The sequence below is a fragment of the Crocodylus siamensis genome, chromosome 4, assembly GCF_052110815.1.
Source record: "Crocodylus siamensis isolate JL-2025a chromosome 4, ASM5211081v1, whole genome shotgun sequence".
In the NCBI taxonomy this organism is placed as follows: Eukaryota; Metazoa; Chordata; order Crocodylia; family Crocodylidae; genus Crocodylus; species Crocodylus siamensis.
Genome location: NC_143398.1, coordinates 93,040,945 through 93,059,575, shown reverse-complemented (window position 1 = coordinate 93,059,575; position 18,631 = coordinate 93,040,945). Strand labels below are relative to the sequence as shown.

At 44.0% G+C, this 18,631-nt stretch overlaps 1 protein-coding gene across 1 annotated transcript in view; it reads right to left on the bottom strand.

Annotated features, from left to right (window-relative positions):
* The window catches only part of LOC149866084 (uncharacterized protein C3orf20 homolog), a 48,519-nt gene that overhangs the window by 23,163 nt on the left and 6,725 nt on the right, over nt 1–18,631 (bottom strand). The window contains exons 4-8 of the mRNA XM_090042886.1: nt 16,765–16,872; nt 8,367–8,514; nt 5,992–6,220; nt 4,795–4,899; nt 495–765 (exon numbers count right to left, since the gene is read on the bottom strand). Coding sequence (XP_089899012.1) covers nt 495–765; nt 4,795–4,899; nt 5,992–6,220; nt 8,367–8,514; nt 16,765–16,872 — 861 coding nt within the window. The remainder of the gene's footprint in view (nt 1–494; nt 766–4,794; nt 4,900–5,991; nt 6,221–8,366; nt 8,515–16,764; nt 16,873–18,631) is intronic.

Genomic DNA, 18,631 nt, shown 5'->3' with positions numbered 1-18,631 from the left:
AGTGGGAAAGTGTGTTCCCTGAGGACAACTAGCAGTGGCACAGATATGGTAGCTGTCCTCAGGAAATGCCCCTGCACATGCGCTCTGATGCGCAGCAAATTGCCCTGGGTGGAGTAGGGTTGACTGGGGCCCTCATTTGGGCTGGCCCCAGCAGCCTTACCTGGAGTCCTGGGGGCCTCCCAGGGCTCCAGCAGTAGTGACCCAGGTGGCAGAGCCTGGCCTGGCTCTAGCCAGCCAGGCTCTGATTTTGAGCAGTGCATCCTGCTGGCACATGTGCCATGCCACATTTCTGATGCTGTTTTTTGACACCAGGATCTCCCAGTGTCAAATCCCCCCCACTGTGCTGCAAATCAGCAGCACAGCAAATGCCTGCATGTATGGTGTGTGCTATTTGCCGTGCCACAGACAGGCCTGTGGTGCTGTGAATGGCACATGCACACTTGTCTGGATGTGCCCTATATATATATATATGTACAAGTCCAAATGAAACCCACCTGAACACAAGGCATACTTCTGTTCCTGTTCTTTTTATCATATAGCTGCTCTAATTTGTCTTCACTAGGATCCTCGTTTGTTTGCAATGAAGAAGATACACAGACCACTAAGATTTGTTCCTGGGAAGACATCTGGTTGTTAATAAGATGATCATACTCCAGGTCTGACACACATGGCATCTGATGATTACTGCACCTACATATCTTTCCTTCCTGCCCCATCATTCTTCTCCGAAGGACAGCAGGGCAAGCACTAATGGATACATTATCACTGCATGAGAGACAAGGCATAGCAAGAAAAATATTAGAGGCTGAACCTAAGCTTTGGTCCTAAGGTGAAAAAAGTAGAAATTAAATGATACATCACATAACAGAGAAAACAGCATTTTTTTTAAACCATATTCATGAATTGCAGGGTCAAACCTAAGATATCTGAACCATTAATTGAAATGCACGAGTACCTGAAAGTTTCATGCGTTCCCAGAGACTTGATGGAATAAAACCTCTTGTGCTATGGAGTCCTTGGGCTCTGCAGAAGCACAACTACTGGGTCACCTACATGGGATCTCCTTCTAACTGGATGTGTTGCCCAAGTGGGCTTTGAAAATGGGGTGCACTAATGGGGGTTGATACTAATATCTGATTTTTAAGGAGGCATATTGGCCAATACTGATCCAATTTCCAATACAGCGTCGAGAGTTGTCTCCAGCTGGCAAGTCTGTTGTGGTGGAAGGGGATAAGGGAGGCAAGGGGAGTGGTGGGGGAGCAGATCAACCTCCCCCCCTGCTGTGAAAGAGGGGCAGGAGCAGGCGCTGCCTGGTTGGGGCGAGCTGCAGTTGGGCAGGGCACAGGATTGACCTGTAGCTCATTGTGGGGGTGGTTCCCACCACTGTGTGCACCCCTGGAGGGCACAGGGGGGTGCCCCTCAGATCTGTGCAGGCAGGCCGCAGCTGCAGACTGGAGCCGAGGCTGCACCAGGCTCTTCTCACTGGGGCCTGGGGCAGGTGCTATGGAGGGGGCTGCAACCACCTCAGATTTTGCCATGGCTCCCTCTCAGTGCTGCCACCACCATGTGACTGGTGTAGCTCTGGCTCTTCCCAGTGCATGGGGTAAGGTGGCGGCTGAGCCGGGAAGAGCCAGGGCTGCACCAGGTACGCAGCAGTGCTGGGAGCTACAGTAAAATTTTGAAGTGGCTGCAGCCCTTTCCATAGCCCCCACCCTGAGCCCAGCCCCCAGTGAGAAGAGCCCAGTGCAGCACCAGCTCCAGGCTGATCTGGGGACACGTGTGCACGTCCTGGAGTGCGCACAGCTGTGGGAGCTGCCCCCCTGATGAGCCATTGGTCTGTCCCGTGCCCCACCCCACCCTGGCTGGGCAGCGCCTGTCCCTGTCCCCTCCTTCACCATGGGGGTAGGGAGGTGTTGATCTGCCCCTCCTCATACCCCTTCCCTCCCCCTTTCCCTTACTACCTCAACAGACTTACCAGCTGGAGGCAACACTTCATGCTGCTGGGCTGTGCTCCTCACTGTTTCAGTGCTGCACACCCTCCTAGCGATGTCAGGATGAAACCCTATTCCGGTGCCTGTGCCAGCATCTGTGCTCCAGTCTCCTCCCCACTGCTACCCATCTTGGCTCTTACGGTGAGTGTCATGGTGCTCTGGTTAGGGGTCTGGGCCACACTGGGGGGGCTCCTGTCTCCCCTCTCACAGTGGGGTATATATCTTAAACAGGAAGGCTGATTCTTTTGCCCAGAATAAAAGTACTCTACTTTGATTTGTGCTCCAAAAAACCAACTGCTTAGCAGCAGCAGTGGCATCTGTTTTCCGGCAAATGAGGGAGTCAATTGACTTAATAGCTCATTGTTCTTCACTTTACAGGTGTTACCAGTTGTATCTCCCTTAACTGATCTTGATATTCCACTAATCAAGGTAGCCTTTTTAAGGGCAATGTTGGGGTCTACTAGCGTCTCCTGGTTTCTCTCCTATTTCATTGTCTTGTAGACCTTTTAACTCTGTCCTTGCTCTATGCGGCTATAACTTTAGAAAAATCTTTTTTTTCTTCATTCTGCCTTCCCCAGATCAAGGGGCATATTTTATTTCAAGACATGTTGTATGTTAGAAAATACAGTACTATCTCCCCATCTCCACTATAGACTTCTACATAATTTCAGCTAAAAACCTGCCATACCAATCTGCACGATGGTATCCCCACAACATAATTTCTTCACATGGAGCAAATTCTTTCTAAGATTGGTAAAGGCAGCAAAAATAATTCTGGAGCCAATAGGTACCTACACATATGCCCAGTGCATGCTCCAATGTGTGCTAATTGTAGCAGCACACCTTTGGTGCTTGCCACTTTAAGGACTAAGGCAGGCAGCTGGCAGGTGCCTGATGCGGGCGGGCATTTTCAAACATAGGCTAGCCAGGCAGTTGGCTGCTTGCAATCAAGGGAGCAGTACCATCCAGCTCCCTCATGGCATAAACCATTCTGGAGGTAAGGGTAGGAGCTAGGGGGTGGCTTGGAGGCTCCTGGTCCTGGGCATGACCTAAAACTGCACCCTGCCAAGGTAGGGAGGCCTGGTGGGGCTCCTTGTGGTGTGGGAGCCCCCAAGAAGTGCCAGGACCATGAACCTCCTTGGCGGTAATAGTGTGAGCAGGGGGAGCAAAGGGGGCCAGGTGCATTACTAGTGAGAAACTTGAGCCCAACAGGGATGTGAGATCCTGGAGGCCCCAGAGGGGGTAGCTTGTGGAGTGTAGTGTGAGGGCCTTCTCAGAGTAGGGTGCAGTAAGGGGCACCTGAAGGACTGAGTGTGTTGGGGTGCAGAGTAGGGTTATGAGAGTGGTTTGAAGGACTGCATCAGGGGCGTACGGAGTACGGCTGTGAAAGCATCTTGATGGGCAGTACATGGGTCAGCCCCAGAAGTGTGAGCATGAGAGCAGTTGCCCGGTGAGGGGCTTCAGGCAGAATCAGTCCAAGGTTTGGAACGAGGCTAGGCCATGTAGAGTAGGGGAACTCAGGGGAACCAAAGGACCGCATGGTAGGGCCAGTGTGCAAGTAGCAAAGCCTGATGGCCCAAGAGGGGCCACCCAAGAGAAGCAAGGGCAATGGAGTGTGTCCCAGTAATGGGCAGTATGCCAGAGGCCCCTGTGAGGGGGGTGGAGTGCAAGAGGCCTCCTTTGAGAGCAGGGTGCAGAATGAATGTGAGAATGAATGGAGCCCAACTATGGACTGAGCTTGCTCCAGTCTCAGACCGGGGAGCAATAATAAACAGGATACCATCTGCAAGGTATGGGCCGTGGTGTAGGGAAGGTTCAGAGCCAAGGATAGTGCCCCCTGGCATCAGGGCAGGGAATGGGCAGCCTCCCACTTAATAAATCAAGTTAACAATCAAGTCGTGGCAGGCGAGTCAGGACCGACTGCCATAGGCAGGTGGGTGGTCCGCTTTGAGATCCGGCCTCAAGTTTGTCCCGTCGCACTAATTAGCATGCATTGGAGTAGACTTAATTAATAGACCCAAGACAATGTCTAGTTCCCTGAGACAGGATCAGGATCCCTCAGATGTTTTTTCTTGTCCCTACATATCTTCTTGCCTTGGCTGCCAGGTAAGCCAACTTTTAACAGGCTGGGTATAGGGTACTCTTCACCCTGCCTAGTCTGTGGGCCAAAATATTACTTGCATAGCTAAGGTAGTCATGTAATTGTTGCTTACCTATCTAAAGATGGAGCTGCCAATTTAACTTTGTATACCATATCCATAAAACAGGGCTACAGTTCTGCTTTGGCATTCTTAGAGGCAAGAGAAAACTGTTTCAGCTTTCCTGTCCTGAGTTAATCATTACTTTGCAGATGGAATTATAGGCTGCTTTGTAAATTGGAATACATTGATCCTTTGTATTCTTTGCCCATTTTAGGGACTTACTGAGTTTATATATCACATAATGAGTATTGAATAGAGGGTATTAACAAATGCAAGTCTGATTTAAGGAAACAGCTAATGGAAACTCAGATCTGACAGCAAGGCATCAGATCCCCAGAGGATGAAGCAACACAATGTCATATCATTCTCCTGTTATTAGACTCTGCAGACAACATGTTTGACAGCTGTGAATTGCATCCATTTACAGTTAATATTCTTAATGCTTTATAATGCAATATTAAGTAATGGGGTAGAATCACAGGGATTATACACATAGTGCATGTTTGACTCTTAGCCAGCTCCGAAAATTAGATGTCAGTAAAACAATGATTACTGTTTGTATTAGAACCATCATTGTCCAGCTTCTGCTCAGATTTCCTTACCCTGAACTGTAGAAGTTCTGTAATACAGGTGTGCTTTTATTTAAATTGAACCGAGTCACATGTGGTACATCTACATTGATACTGCTGGTTAGTAAGGTGGAAACTCTGTAAAGAATAAAACACCAAATAAGTGATAGCTTAAATATCAGGGAAACAATACAGATGTATGTTCTGTAGGACCAAGATGCACCTGTTACCTATTTATGGGTCAAGTCAGTTTTCACTTAACTGTCAATGCTGTTATTATAAATCACCTCTTGGCATAAAAGCAATGATTTAGATGGTGATAAGAAAAAGATTCAGAACTATATAAAGACTTAAAATTATTCCTGAAGGGTGAGGAAAATAGACCATGCACATTTACATGTGATGCTACACTGCCGTAGCAACATGCTATGGCGATGTAGCATTGACTGGCAAAAACTGTGATGCCACAACTATGTCACTGTAGCAACTCACTCGCTCATAGTGTGCTGTTGCAGTGACATAGCAGCTAAAGATAACCATGTGCAACTGCCACAGTGCAGTATGGGCTGTTACTATGCCATCATTTAATAGTTCCAAAAGGAAATACTAAAAGACGGCGCAGTAACGGCACTATACGGCCACATGTAGACAACCCCAGGACTGAGAATAAAAACTAACACATTAATTTCTCTGATTTTTAATTATGTGATTCCAGTGAGACAGAAGTCACATACTACTACCCCGGATGAAGCCTTGGAAAGTAGGACTCAAATTTTTTCAGGCTTTGCATGCAACGTAACATTGCTTATAGGGAGTCATTTGGAGGACTGGGGCTTTAGAATATAAGATTCAGGTCAAGGGGTAGTGCTTGCATGTGTGCATGTATACATCTGTGCATGCGCACATCAATGAGTAAAGTGATACCACATTATCTTATAAAGGCATCACTTCTGAACTAAGTTTTTCACATATTGTTGTAATATACTGTTATTCAATTAAATTATATTTCAACATTGTTTCTGACCACCTTTCCAAACCTCTCCTGATTTTTCTGCCACTATTTGTTGTTGTTTTTCCAAGATCACAAAGGGAGTAGACACTGGTTCTGAGTTACTAACATCTAAGCTTAATGAAAAATAATTTAAAATTCACCAGACTGTACAATTAAGTGCTCATAATAGAACTATTTCAGTGGACAGAGAGAAAGTAACTGCTTTCTTTTTTTTTTACCTTGGAGAATAAGATGATGGCTCCCACTGCATGTTGCACGCAGGAGCTAACTGGAAACAATCCAGCAGAAGTGGGCTTTCTGATTTGGCAGCAGTACTCTCCTCTCTCCTCTCTTCCTGTGGTCTCCATACAGTTGAGTTAGCCAAGGGAATATCTATAGGCTGATTCTGGCATTTTCTTAAGGTTCTTGGAGTAAGATCAGGCATTTTGTGAATGTCTGAGTCAGTTCCTGAAATACAAGACCACCACGACACCAGTGAAGTCAGCCTTAGGAGACAGAAACAAGCATTAACCCCTGATCTTGCAACTGACTGTGCTCATGTGTCTATAAGTGGAAATTTTCTGCTGTGCATTCTGTATGAAAATTAAGATAACAGAGCCACCCCATGAAGAAATGTATTTCCACTTCTCCTTGACCCTGGAAATTTGAGAAGTGTGCCCTCAGCATGCAGGAGGGGTTAATGTAGTAGAGATCACTATAGAGGGCAGGGGAAGCAGGGTTTAATAAATAAACTCTATCAAATGGAAGATTTGCTGGACTGGTTGCTAGTTCATCAGTTATGGAGCAAATCACAAGTGTTGACAATAGCATTGACAAGGTATAAGAGAGAAAAGTAATGAATATCATTATGTCCCTTGGACTTAATCCCAGAAAGAGGGTTCTAATATTATGGAATTATTATTCTCTTTAGAGCAAATCAATTAGAGAGGGTATAAAAACAGGCATTGCAGTTCTTTTGAACCAGAAGAAAATGGTTGATGTGGCTGGTATATTTGTCAGTGCTCACTGGGTGGAAATCACACTTATGAAAGGGTCAGCTTTAGGTTTCTTTATAACTTAAGTTCCATAAAGTTCTCATACGGCATGTCTACACATTCATTAATGTACCTTTGCTTCTGCTCATTAAGTTTAGTACCTCTAATATGAGGTACTAGATAAAGGCGCAGTAGCTGCACTAATGCACAGTAGCAAAGGCACTTTTTTTTTGTGATGCTTAATGCACAGCTGACTAATTCTACTGCACATTAGCATGTTTTTTTCTGTGACATGCTAATGTTCAATAGAACAGTTCACTGTGCATTAAGGCATCTCATGTAGATGCCCCCAAAATAAATAATCAGGTGTGTTTCAGTCTGTATATTGGCCTTAAGCTTAGACATGAATGTTGCTCAGACAAAAGTTATGTTCATTTCTAATTCTAATGTAATCAATGTAATAGCAAACATATAAGAAAAACTAGCTTCAACATAAATTCATTATAGGGATATATTTTCTTCACATTTTCCATGGCAGTGGTGGTGCCCCGCAGGCGGCACTTGCCCACTGGCACCCAGCCCAGGTGGTCCTGGGGGGCACCACAGCGACAGAGGGAAGCACCAGCTCCCCTGCAGCTGCAGAGGGAAGTATTGGGCCTCTGCTCAGCTCAGGCAGACAAGCAGGCTCAAGGAGAAAATAAAAAGTTCAGGCTCCTCACCGCTTTTTTTTTCTTCAGTCAAGCCTACCTGCCTGCATGGCCTGCCACCAGGTCACACAGTCCCTGACCTGCGTGGGGCCTGGGGCTTCTCTCCGTGGCTGTGACCCCCCCCGGGACCACCCGAGCCGGGTGCCAATGGGCAGGTGCTGCCTGAGGGGCACCACCACCATGGAGGAAAGCACTGTGGTCCCATGCAGCTCAGGGGCTGTGTGACCTGGCAGCAGCTCACCCCCTTTCCCTCGCTGTGGGAGAAGCAGGTAAGCTCCAGCACTCCTGCACCACCCCGTCACCTGGGATCGCGCATGAACGGCTGGCTTGCAGGGTGGTAAGGTGGCAGGAGGATTTGCTGGTGGCAGGAGAAGATGGCAGGGGTGCTGGAAGCCCACCAAGCTCTGAGCATGTCAGCTTCCAGTGCCCCATGCACTGTTGCATTTTGTTAGGTAGCAAACTAAAACACCTTGGAGGTGTTATATCTTGCTATATTACAAAGTCATTTAAAGCGAGTGTGCAAACAGCAACACCATTAAATCGGAATACGCCGTCGAACATGCAAACAGCAATGCCATTAAAGCTGTGCAAAAGAGCACTTAAGCCACTTTGGAGGCCAATTTTGTGGTGTGTACAAAGAACTGACTTCGCCAGAAGTATTCATGTGAGTAACTGCTTATTAACGTGAGTAAAAGTCCTTCCAGCTTTCTGTGGTTTTCAGTGCACAGTATTTTAAAATCAGAAAGCCAATGGTGTATGCGGCTCTATAAAAATCTATCATAAGACGAAGAACACAAAAGACAGGCCTGGTGTTATTTTGTTTGCCACAAAACCTGTTGACTAAAATTGAAAATCTAAAAAATAAAAAGCTAAAATTAAAATTGCCCCCAAATTATTCCTGCTGTGACTGACCCAAAGCCATTCGATAATACTCCATCCAGTCATCCAGAATATTTTTGATCTTTTGCTGCAGCTTTCTTAATTCTCTGGCTGCACTGAAATAATTTCTGTGGCTTTTATTCTCCTCTAGAATTTCAAGCGTCTTCAGCGGCTCTGCGAACTTAAATTTTTTTAAAAACAGAAAGACAGAAAAAACATTTTGAAAATTACACTTGATTGATGTTTAATACTGCTAAAACAGACCTTGAAATAATTTAATGAAATATATAAGACCTTTTAAATTAAGCTCAATACAAGTTGGTTTCAAAATAATACTAAACAGCCCCCCTCCCTCACTGAAGCCCCAGACTTTTTGAAGCCACCCAGGATTGGAAATTAGTGGGTGCTATAGAACATATTTATCTTCTGCTCCAACAACTGAATTGGGCAATTTAGTTCTGATTGGGGTCCCATAACAGGCTTCTTCTTCCTTTGCTGCAGGATAGGAAAAGGGTCCAAGATGCTGCTTACTGTACCTGAGGTTATCCATTTATTGGACTAACTGTTGGACTAGGCTGATGCAAGTCCCTCTGCCTTCTCACTCCAGTGGTCAAAAAAAATGTCATATTTTTGTTTTGAACATTTTTTTGCAAAAAGCAGAAGGCAGATGGTTTAGTGGCCAGATTAAACATTGAATTAATTTTGAGGGCAGTGGCTTTTTCCATCCAACTTCGTCTCCTAAAAGCCCACTTCACCTCCGTTTTGCCCTTGTATCTTTTGGGGCCTCTCTGAGCGTTTGTAATCTGAGAGTGGTTTCACTACACATGGAGAAAAATGAGTAAGCAGAGTCATCTCAAACTGCAAAAGGATGGAGACACCGTTAATATTGATATTATGTGATAGAAATAGACTCCCTCTCTATGCACTCCTGAGAAGTCCAGAGGCTTTGAAAGTTCTAACACTGCACTTTGCTTCCTTTGATGGCCTGCCACATCCTGCAATCTGACCAAGTGCCTCTTTTTGGAAATGACTTCCTGGATTTGGAGAGTGGGGCACAGATGGGTCTCAGCCTTAGCTTCTACACTACAACTAGGGACCTACTGAAATTGTGGATGTTGCAAAATCCAGCACTGCCCACAAGAGTGGGCAATACGAAATCCATGGGGAAAAAAACGCAAGAAAACTTACTGAAAATAAAATGCTGGCTCCCCAGAGGGAGCAAGGGGGCTGCCTGCTCAAAGGGCTGCTGGCAAGATGGCTTCTGCCTCCACCCCTCACCACTGATTGCCTGCAAGGGCTGCTTGTCTTGTGGCTCTGCTCCTCTCCACCAATTGGTGCTGAGGGGTGGGGCCACATGACAGACAGCCCTCAGTCAATCAGCAGTGAAGGACAATCAGGGGCATGGGGGGGGCACGGGGTGCCACACTTCAGTCATGAAATGGCTGCCCAGCCCCACATTCTGCCTGCAAAATTGGGGGGCAGGCGCCTCAAATTTGGTAGGTCCCTAAATTGAAGTTATTGCGCCTGACTGAGAATGATGAGACCTACCAGTCTGCAGCCCCCTCTGGTCCAAAAGCAGAGTACTTCAGCTAGTGAAGAGAAATCTCAAATGATGGAGCAGGCTACTCTAAAGCAGTGCCCTTTTCAGTGGTGGACCGACAGAGGGGGCAGGAAGGGGCCATGGCTCCTGGGCGCTGGCGTGGGGGAGGCACCAGCTGGGCCCTTCAGAGAAATCTGTGGCCGCAAGGGACCCTGCAGAGCCAGCGGTGGTGGCCGCAGCCATGTTTGTTGTGTGGCCTGCCCCGTGGGTTGGATGTTTAGTTACCTGTTCCAGCCAGACATTCCAGCCACCACCCTTCCCCCCGCATTCGGTGTGCTGGGACTTTCATTTAGTTCCTGGCCAAAACATAACCAAACAGGGCTGGGGGTGGGAGACTTTAAGTATTGCTATGAGAAGGGGGGGAAGGGGAAGGAGGGGGTGGGCGCAAATGCAAGCATTGGCCCCCAAGTGCCAGAGATCCACTGTACGTCACAGGCCCTTTTAAGGGCCCACACACAATGTCAAATACATCCACATGCACATGGAAGCATAATCACTGTAATATGTTCAGATGCAGAGGCTCCCAGTCAACACTGTGCTTAGGGATCCCCTACTCCCGAGGAAACAGGGGATGTGTGATTGTTTCTGCAAAAGCTCCACCTACTCCTCTGCTCAGTGCGAGTGCCTCTGCCTGCAGAGCACCCTGCAGTATCTTGTTGTGGCTGTCTCAGAGGTCATCTGGAAGATTTTCCATAGCTCCAGCACAATGTCCTCTGGCTGAGAAGGGAGTGAAAAGCTAAATGTTTCTCCTGGTCTCTCTTAGAAAAAAAAGTTCTTAAAAATAGCTTTGGCACTCAAAGAGTAATAAAGACTTCCTCAAGGAAATGCATAGTATGATGAATTTTCCCATGATTCCTGTGGATTCCTACAGGACAATCTTCTAAAATGTCTCAAAAAGCACTGCTTCGGAGTATTGTGCTGGGAACTCTGGGTTAGATACCCAGAGGGTGCTGCAACTTCAGTGGTATAATACAGTTTACCGTGGACATCTACACTGTAAGTACATACATTATAACTATTCTTATATCACCAGTTCACTTGGCTAGAGTAGGCAGAACCTCACTGAAATGCTTGTTCACCCATTAACGTGCATATGATCTTTTGTGTTAATGCTAGCAGACATTATACACCTGACACATCCGTTATATTGCTAATTAGTGTATTAAGCAAGGCTGGTAAGGATTTGTTGTTCCTGTAAGTCCAAGCTCTGCTGACAAAAGTGGTCTTGAGTCTTAAAGAACAAGATAAAGTGAGAGAGTGTGAGTGCTTTGTGGGTACAGTGGATAAGCATTATTGAGAAATCCATTTAACATCCTCCAATTAAGAGACAGGAGATCTAACGTATCATTGTCATAAGTGCCTAATGGCTCACTTTGAAAGCTAATAGGAAATACGTACAATCATAAAAATCTTCCATTCAGTAACCCCTCTAATTGGCTTGCTAAAGTTGAACCAAATATTGTTCCTATAAGTTGCCAGATTAACACATGCAAAAATTCTAAGTACAGTATTTTCATTAAGACCAAAACTAATCATCTTTAAGAAACACATCAAAGTGATAGTGATGTAAAGCCAAAAATGTAATTGATTAACTCACACCACAGATTGGAGAATTATTCACAGAAATGTTTCATAAACATTTAGGTCCCATTTTCAGAAGTAACTTAGGACCCAATCCAAATCATTCTTATAAAAGTGTCTAAATGGGACTTGGGTGGAATTAGGCACCTAAACCACAACCCCCCCCCCCAACCAAACAAAAAAATAACACAAGCCAGATTGACCCACTCCAGTTAAAACCCCACAAAATTGCTTATGTAACTTGAATCATTAACTACTTCCACCTTTTGGGCCCTAAAGCACACTTAGATTTCTTAGGCTTGTGTACAATCATGTGGGCAATCCAGATTCAATGCCAATGTACATAACTCATGCCTAAATTCTGTTCTGATCCAGGTCAGTGCTGGGAGTTGCCCAGACTTTACTTAGGTCCCCACTTGGTGTCCACAGAGCACATTTCACTCCTTACAGACATGGGTAGGATTGAGGGCAGAGACAGAAGTGACAATTTTTGCCCTGTCTGGCCACAGAAAGCAGTTTATAGCCATGACCAAACACAAGTACACAGCTGCAAACAGTTTAAAAAATGGCCAATCCAGTGAAAATCTGACCCTGCATAGCATGGGGGGTCAGATGAAGACATTTCAAAGCAGACCATCTTCTGTAACATTTGTCTGCGCTGCATGCCAGTCTCAAGTTGTTTTCAGAATAGGAGGGGGGGAAAAGAAGTGGAGGGAGTTTGCTCCGGGGGGGGGTTTCAGCCCACACTGTTCTGTCTGCACCTGGAATTCAGTACAAAATGCAAAATCTTCTGGTCATTCTTGAGCATAGCTACCGATAGTGCTGCCATCACTGTTCCCCTTTTGCTCAGTTTCCTCATGGTTAGTGCATTTGCCCAGGAAGTAGAAGACTTGGGTTGACTCAAATCCTCATCTTCCATTTCCCAGGAAATTGCCTGGAGCACCAATCTATAAACTAGTGGGCTAAGAGGGCCTGAAATCTAGGTCTTCTGCTTGCTAGGGAAGTGCCCCAGGCTATTATATCAAGGTGGCTGCTGTCATCCCCATCAACTATGTTTTAAAAGTAGAGAGAGAGCCACTTACCTGTATGTGAAAGGACAACTTAGGCATCTTAAGTCTAGGTGTGAGCTTTGAGCTGTTACTTCCAGACAATGTCTATGCTGTGAAGTCTACACCTTATCTACAGCAGCCCAAATAGGGCAGCAGGGTCCCTGGCAGGGATGCAGCTCTGCCAGTAGAAGCAGTGTTGCCATCTTGGATCAGGTATAGATATTACACTCCTACTAGTATTAAAAGGTCTTTAGGTATAACTGGTCTATACCCATAACAGAATAGAAGTTTGGCAAACATAGACTAGTTTAAATATGGTGGAACCTGGTCTAAGATTTGCCTCCCCACCAAAGGGTGAATGTGTATTCTGAACAAACTAAACAATGCTGCTTACAAAAAAACCACGCATCTTAGATTGATTCAGCCTTGGGCTTTTTGAATGTCTGCACATAGTCATAGTGAGTTTGTCAGTAGATTTACCAGCTATTTGGATTGCCTACTGATGAAATGTATGTATCAGTGTGCTATGTGCAACACTTGGTAAATTATCTAGTGATATTGTTGGCAACTTTGGAAGTTTTACCTAATAACATCTGACCTAGGGACAGAAATGACACACAAGCTGGTGATCAGAAACTGGTTCAGGTCTGTAACACAACAAAATTTCAGTGTACATAAATACCTTTCAAAGTGGCTGAAACCAGTTTAAGATAAACCTGGATGGATGTAGTATCAGATTTAACTGATTGAGGGTAAATCAGTTTATTGAACTTCTGTCCCAGTTCCCCTCCAGATTCAAGTTAACTCACAGTCCCCCAGCATCCCAGGATGCTTTGCACCTTCCCTCCAACCCCCCCTCACAGGGTGGGCAGGTGGGCTTTCAACCGGGCTGTCTGCTCCAGCTGAGCAGAGTGGCGTGCTCTAGTGCCCCCTGGCTTCTGGCCTGGGCTGCTCTAGACATATGGCTACATTTCCGGAGTGAAAAGTGAATGTCTGTTCACTTACTTATCAGTTTAATCTACGCAATTTAGACTAACCTACAAAGATTGAATCAAGTCTTTCCTGCCCAGATCAGGGGGACTGGACCCAATGACCTCACAAGGTCCCTTCCAGCCCTCAACTTCTGTGAATCTGTGTGTGAATTCAGCCTCAGGCTTTTTGACTGTCAGTACTTAGCCCGGGTGGTTCTCTAAGGCCTGTCTGGAGAATTTCTCTGTCAGGAGTTGTAGTACATGGTGAAAGCTTTCTGCTGGCAGGGCCTCATCCAAACAAAAGAGGTTTGCTGGCAGACTTATGTCAGTTATTAGTTATGATCTTTTCGCTGCTAGCTGACACAGCTCTGCTGGACAAACTTTGTAATGACCCAGCCTCACACGGGTGCCTTCACTCAGGACTACAGAGAGGCACCTAAATCTGGGAATGAAGTAGGATTTCAGTGCTTTTCTGTTAGCTGCCTTAAGAGTCCCTTGGCTCAGGATATCATACTTGTACATCCCAGTCTTAGTTACCCAAAGGCTTGTCAACGGCATGGTGGCAGCAAATCCAGCATCAGCCACAGCAACAATGTAAGCAAGCTTCAACTTTCCCTATTTATGAACTGGGGAGACATGTTTGTGAACTGTGCTATTGAAGCCAAATGCCTAATTTCTAAAGGTGGGCATACCCAGCACTGTCATATCTGAGTCCCTTTAGAGTAATACATGTTATTGTAAATTAGTGAGAATTAGTCTCCAGGTCACCTAAGAAAGAGACATCCTTTCACATCTTTGTAAATTTCATTCTAAACCTTGAAACTAAGAAGAAGAATTCACATAAGATCTCCTAAATGATACTCCTTTACCTCTTAAAAATAAAGCTTTCACAATTTTACATCTTTAATGATTCAGATCATCCCCAGTTATTTTGGATTTGTTATTTAAATAGGTCATCTTGTACCACAATTGTTTCCCTTCAGAACAGGAACTCTCCATAATTAAGATTAAAACTTATTTTCCATTATATGGTCTCACTAATTTCCTGCTAAAGCAAAAATCTACATGGCTAAACCTCCTGATAATGGGTTTATTAACAAGCTGAAATGCATCCAAATGCTGTGTTTTATAAATTATATGTTAGATTTCATCCAGACATTTTACATTCTTAAAAAAAATGTTCCAGATCTACCAAGCCAATGCCTAGTTCCTAATTTGTTAATAAGTACATTTGAAAATGTTTTTTCCACATTTGAGAATTAGTTCAGGGTCTTATATTTGAAAGAAGCAGTAAAATCTATCTTAAAGTTTGTAAGACAAGCTATTTCCAAAGGCATTAAAGGAAATAAAACAAAGAATTTTTTAACATGATTAATCTTTTCTAAGTCTCACATCTCACCAATAATTTGTCAAAATAACCACTACTAGCAGAAGATTATACATGAAAACAGAGCAAAGTATGCCATTGTAGGAATGGATATTACATCTGGCTTTGTTTTTCTTTGACTACAATATACTGTCCTTCATCAAAAATCTTGCACCTGATAAATTGTTTATGAGGCATTATCATTAGGAAGATGAGCTGTACCTTTTATACCCTTCCCTTGGTAATGAAGACTCTGTTCAGCTCAGATGAAGTATTGTCAGGAAGGAGAAAAAACCTTCATGAAAAATGGATACTAATGTGAAAGGGATCTGTACTGTTACCAGTCTTAAATACAAAAGAACACTATAACACTTAGAAGTCTTCTGAGGAAAAGCCAATAAACAATATAGCTAACTGGCTTGAAAGTAATCAAAATTGGATGTTTTCAAGGTTTTCTGCTCAAGACAATTAAGCACTTATTGATTTATGAGGTTTTTCTTTGTGGTTGCAATTAATTTTGAAAACTACTGACAACTGAAAAAAATGTAAACCATTTTGGGTACCATAAAAGAGTAAGTTATTTTGTTTGTTTTTGGGGAGTGAAAAGGAATAGTGTAAAATATTACTTTTTATTTAGAAATATACTGAAAGGAATTCTTGCATCATGTACAATACACTATGAGGAACATACCCTTTTAAAGTTCGTCCTTAGGAAAAGGTCATTTTAGTGAAGGGGTAAAATACAAAGAAAGACACTGACCTACTCCATCCTGAGACCAAAGTTTAAACTTTTGTAGTTTTACAGTTTAATATATAATGAAGAAATAAACTCAGTTGTTTAAAATGTCATTAACTGCTAAGCTACTGACGCAAATAAATCCCGTCAGCTTACAAAAAATAAAAATAAAAATGTTCTGACCTTTAAAAATATTATACTCAATTTAGTTCCAGGTATATATGGGTGTTGGAGAGTGACTAAAAGAGAGGTTTGCTGAAATGCAAAGTGCTATTATGATGCCATTCACCTATAGTGGTGACTATGGATAGGCTGCTGCCAAGACTTCATACCTAGCTCCAAAGCAAATTAAAGCAGCTGCTGGAAAAGACAGAAGTTAAACCACCATCTTCCCCTCATCTGTGGAGAATTCCCATTGTGGTGCAGTTTTCATCAAGCTAATGATGCAATGGAAGTGAATAAAGACTCAGATTCCTCTTGTCTATATCTTTGCTTTCACAAAATGTTCTTTTCTCTACCTGATATTTGCTACATGGGCTATTTAAAGTTAAATCCTCTTTCACATGACTCTGGTAAGGAGAGGAGTGAGCAATAATAGTGGATAATTCTAAATAGGTATAAATTCCTGTTCTGATGCAGAAGATTTTGGACTCTTGCTCAAGGAGATTATTGACCTGGAGGACCTAGCTCTACAAATTTTGGAACTTACTGGCAAAGAGGATTACTAGGAAACAGATTAATCAGTAACAGATTCTAATATTGATATCACAGTAACACCAAAAAGAGGCCAACATAATGTGAATGGTATAAACACATAATAAAAGGAACTTCTGTAATAGACCATGGGCCCAATCTTAAATTGGTGGCTATTAGCACAGCGTCACCAAAGCCAATGTGAACCATCTGAGCCTCTCACCTAAACAGTTTTGTGGCTTTACAATCATCAGGCCTTAAAAAAACCAACAATTTAAGGAAGAATATTTTCCACTTTCAGTGGAAAGATGATTGTATGGCAAGAATGTAAAAAACCCTTTAAACAAACAATTATTAGAGGATAAACAGATGAAAACATATGCCAATAAGATTAAGTTAATTATTTTAAGATTGAGTTTTTTATTTGCTACTTACTTCTTTCTTTAGAACCTTTGTTTCTTTCTCCTTTAATTTTTTCCTGTTTTCATTACAGAAGTCTTTTGCTGATTTGGATGAAAAGTTAATCCTGGTAACTATCTGGCCCTGGAAAACACAGTGATAGAAAATAATAGAAACATACTTTAAAAAAATGAAGATGCTACATAATTGCAAAGAACTAAAAGAAATAGATTCAATGTCTTGATTGAACCGTTGGAGCATCAAGAAGCCCCAGTAAGGGTTAAGGTGGGAATGTATTAGGGGGTGTGTAGATGAAACGGGGGCCCTAAATTAAAGCAGTGGGTTTTGAAAAACACTGCTTCAATTTAAGGCCAATTAAGCCACTGTGTTGTGCACATACCCGATTTACCTGCCTCTGGCAGTGGGGAGAGGAGGGTGAGCTGCCCACGGGTGGAGCGGTCCCTGTGCTGTGGAGGGGTTGATGCTTCCCTCTGTAGCAGCAGTGGGTACCCACCTACAGGCACCCAGCTTGGGCGGTCCTGGGGGGCACCGCAGCTGGGGAGGGAAGCACTGGGCCCCAGCACAGCTCAGGCAGGCAGGCAGGCTCGGGGGTGGGGGAGAAGAAGATCATGCTCGCCCCCTTTTTTCCCTTCTCTTGGGAAGAGCCTGCCTTCCCAGGCTGCCTGCAGGGCTTCCTGCAGAGCCCTTGAGCTGCATGGAGCCTGGTGCTTCGTTCCACAGCTGGTAGGGCAGCAAACTAAAATTCCTTGGAGGAGTTCTAGTTTGCTGCGCCTTGGGTCATTTAAGGTGCATTACACCACCAAATTTGCTACAGTGGCTGTAATTCATGAACAATATGCTTTTGCACCACTTTAATGGTGTCAGTGTTTGCACGCCTCAGCAGCATATTTGTTCATGAATTACAGCCACTGCAGCAAATTTGGTGGTGTAATGCACCTTAAATGACTCAGGGCCCAGCAAACTAGAACTCCTCCAAGGAGGAACGAAGCACCAGGCTGCTTGCTTTAAAGTGTTGTGCACACATGCCCCTCATTTTGTCTACACATGGCCATAGGTGCTGTACAAATGCATCTTTTCATTGCCTGCATTCATACTAACTAGCAAAATTGGATCCCCATCTTCTGACTCTAGGTATCACCATGGTACAAATCCACATGTAAGTAACAGTAGTGCTTACAGTGCTTGTCTAGGAATTGGGAGGCCTGGTTCTAAGGTTTTCTCAGCCTGAGAGGGTTAAAATGCACATCTTCGGCTTCTCTCCTAACCACCAGGCTATAAGGAAAGCTGGTGAACAAGGCAGGCACTCTTCACCATTCTGTTGGAAGCTGTGCCTCTGGGCAGAAAGGAATGTGAGATTCTTTAGCTTAAAAGACAGAGCACAGAAGGAGGCATGACACTCTAGGCTGCTGGTTCAGGTATTCAGCGGTGGTCAGGGGGTTTGAGTTCCTTCCAGGACTGGACTGTTTATGCATTTTACATACAAGAGTCACTGGATAAAAAAAAAATTGAAATAATCCTGGGAGGAAGCTATTTATATAAAACAGCTGGGCTCCTGGTTTGTAAATCACAATGGGGCTTAGGTAAGAGCTCCTTGTTCTGTAGGTTGTGGCATTCTGGACATATGCAAAAACTATAACTGCAGGCAGCAACAGAGCTTTCAGGCCAAATAGGTGCTTTTGGGGTTGCCTTGGTTCTTTTTGGATCACAATTTTAGATGTAGGGTCCTAAAATCAATGTAATTCCTTTTCTTGAAACTGCCATTTGGTTAGTTGATTTTTTTGGATAAGAGCCATAATTGCATGCACGTTATGCAATTTCCCATATTGCTTGTTCACATATGGGAAAAGAAGTTTATAAAGTAAACTGGAAGGTGTTTAAAAAT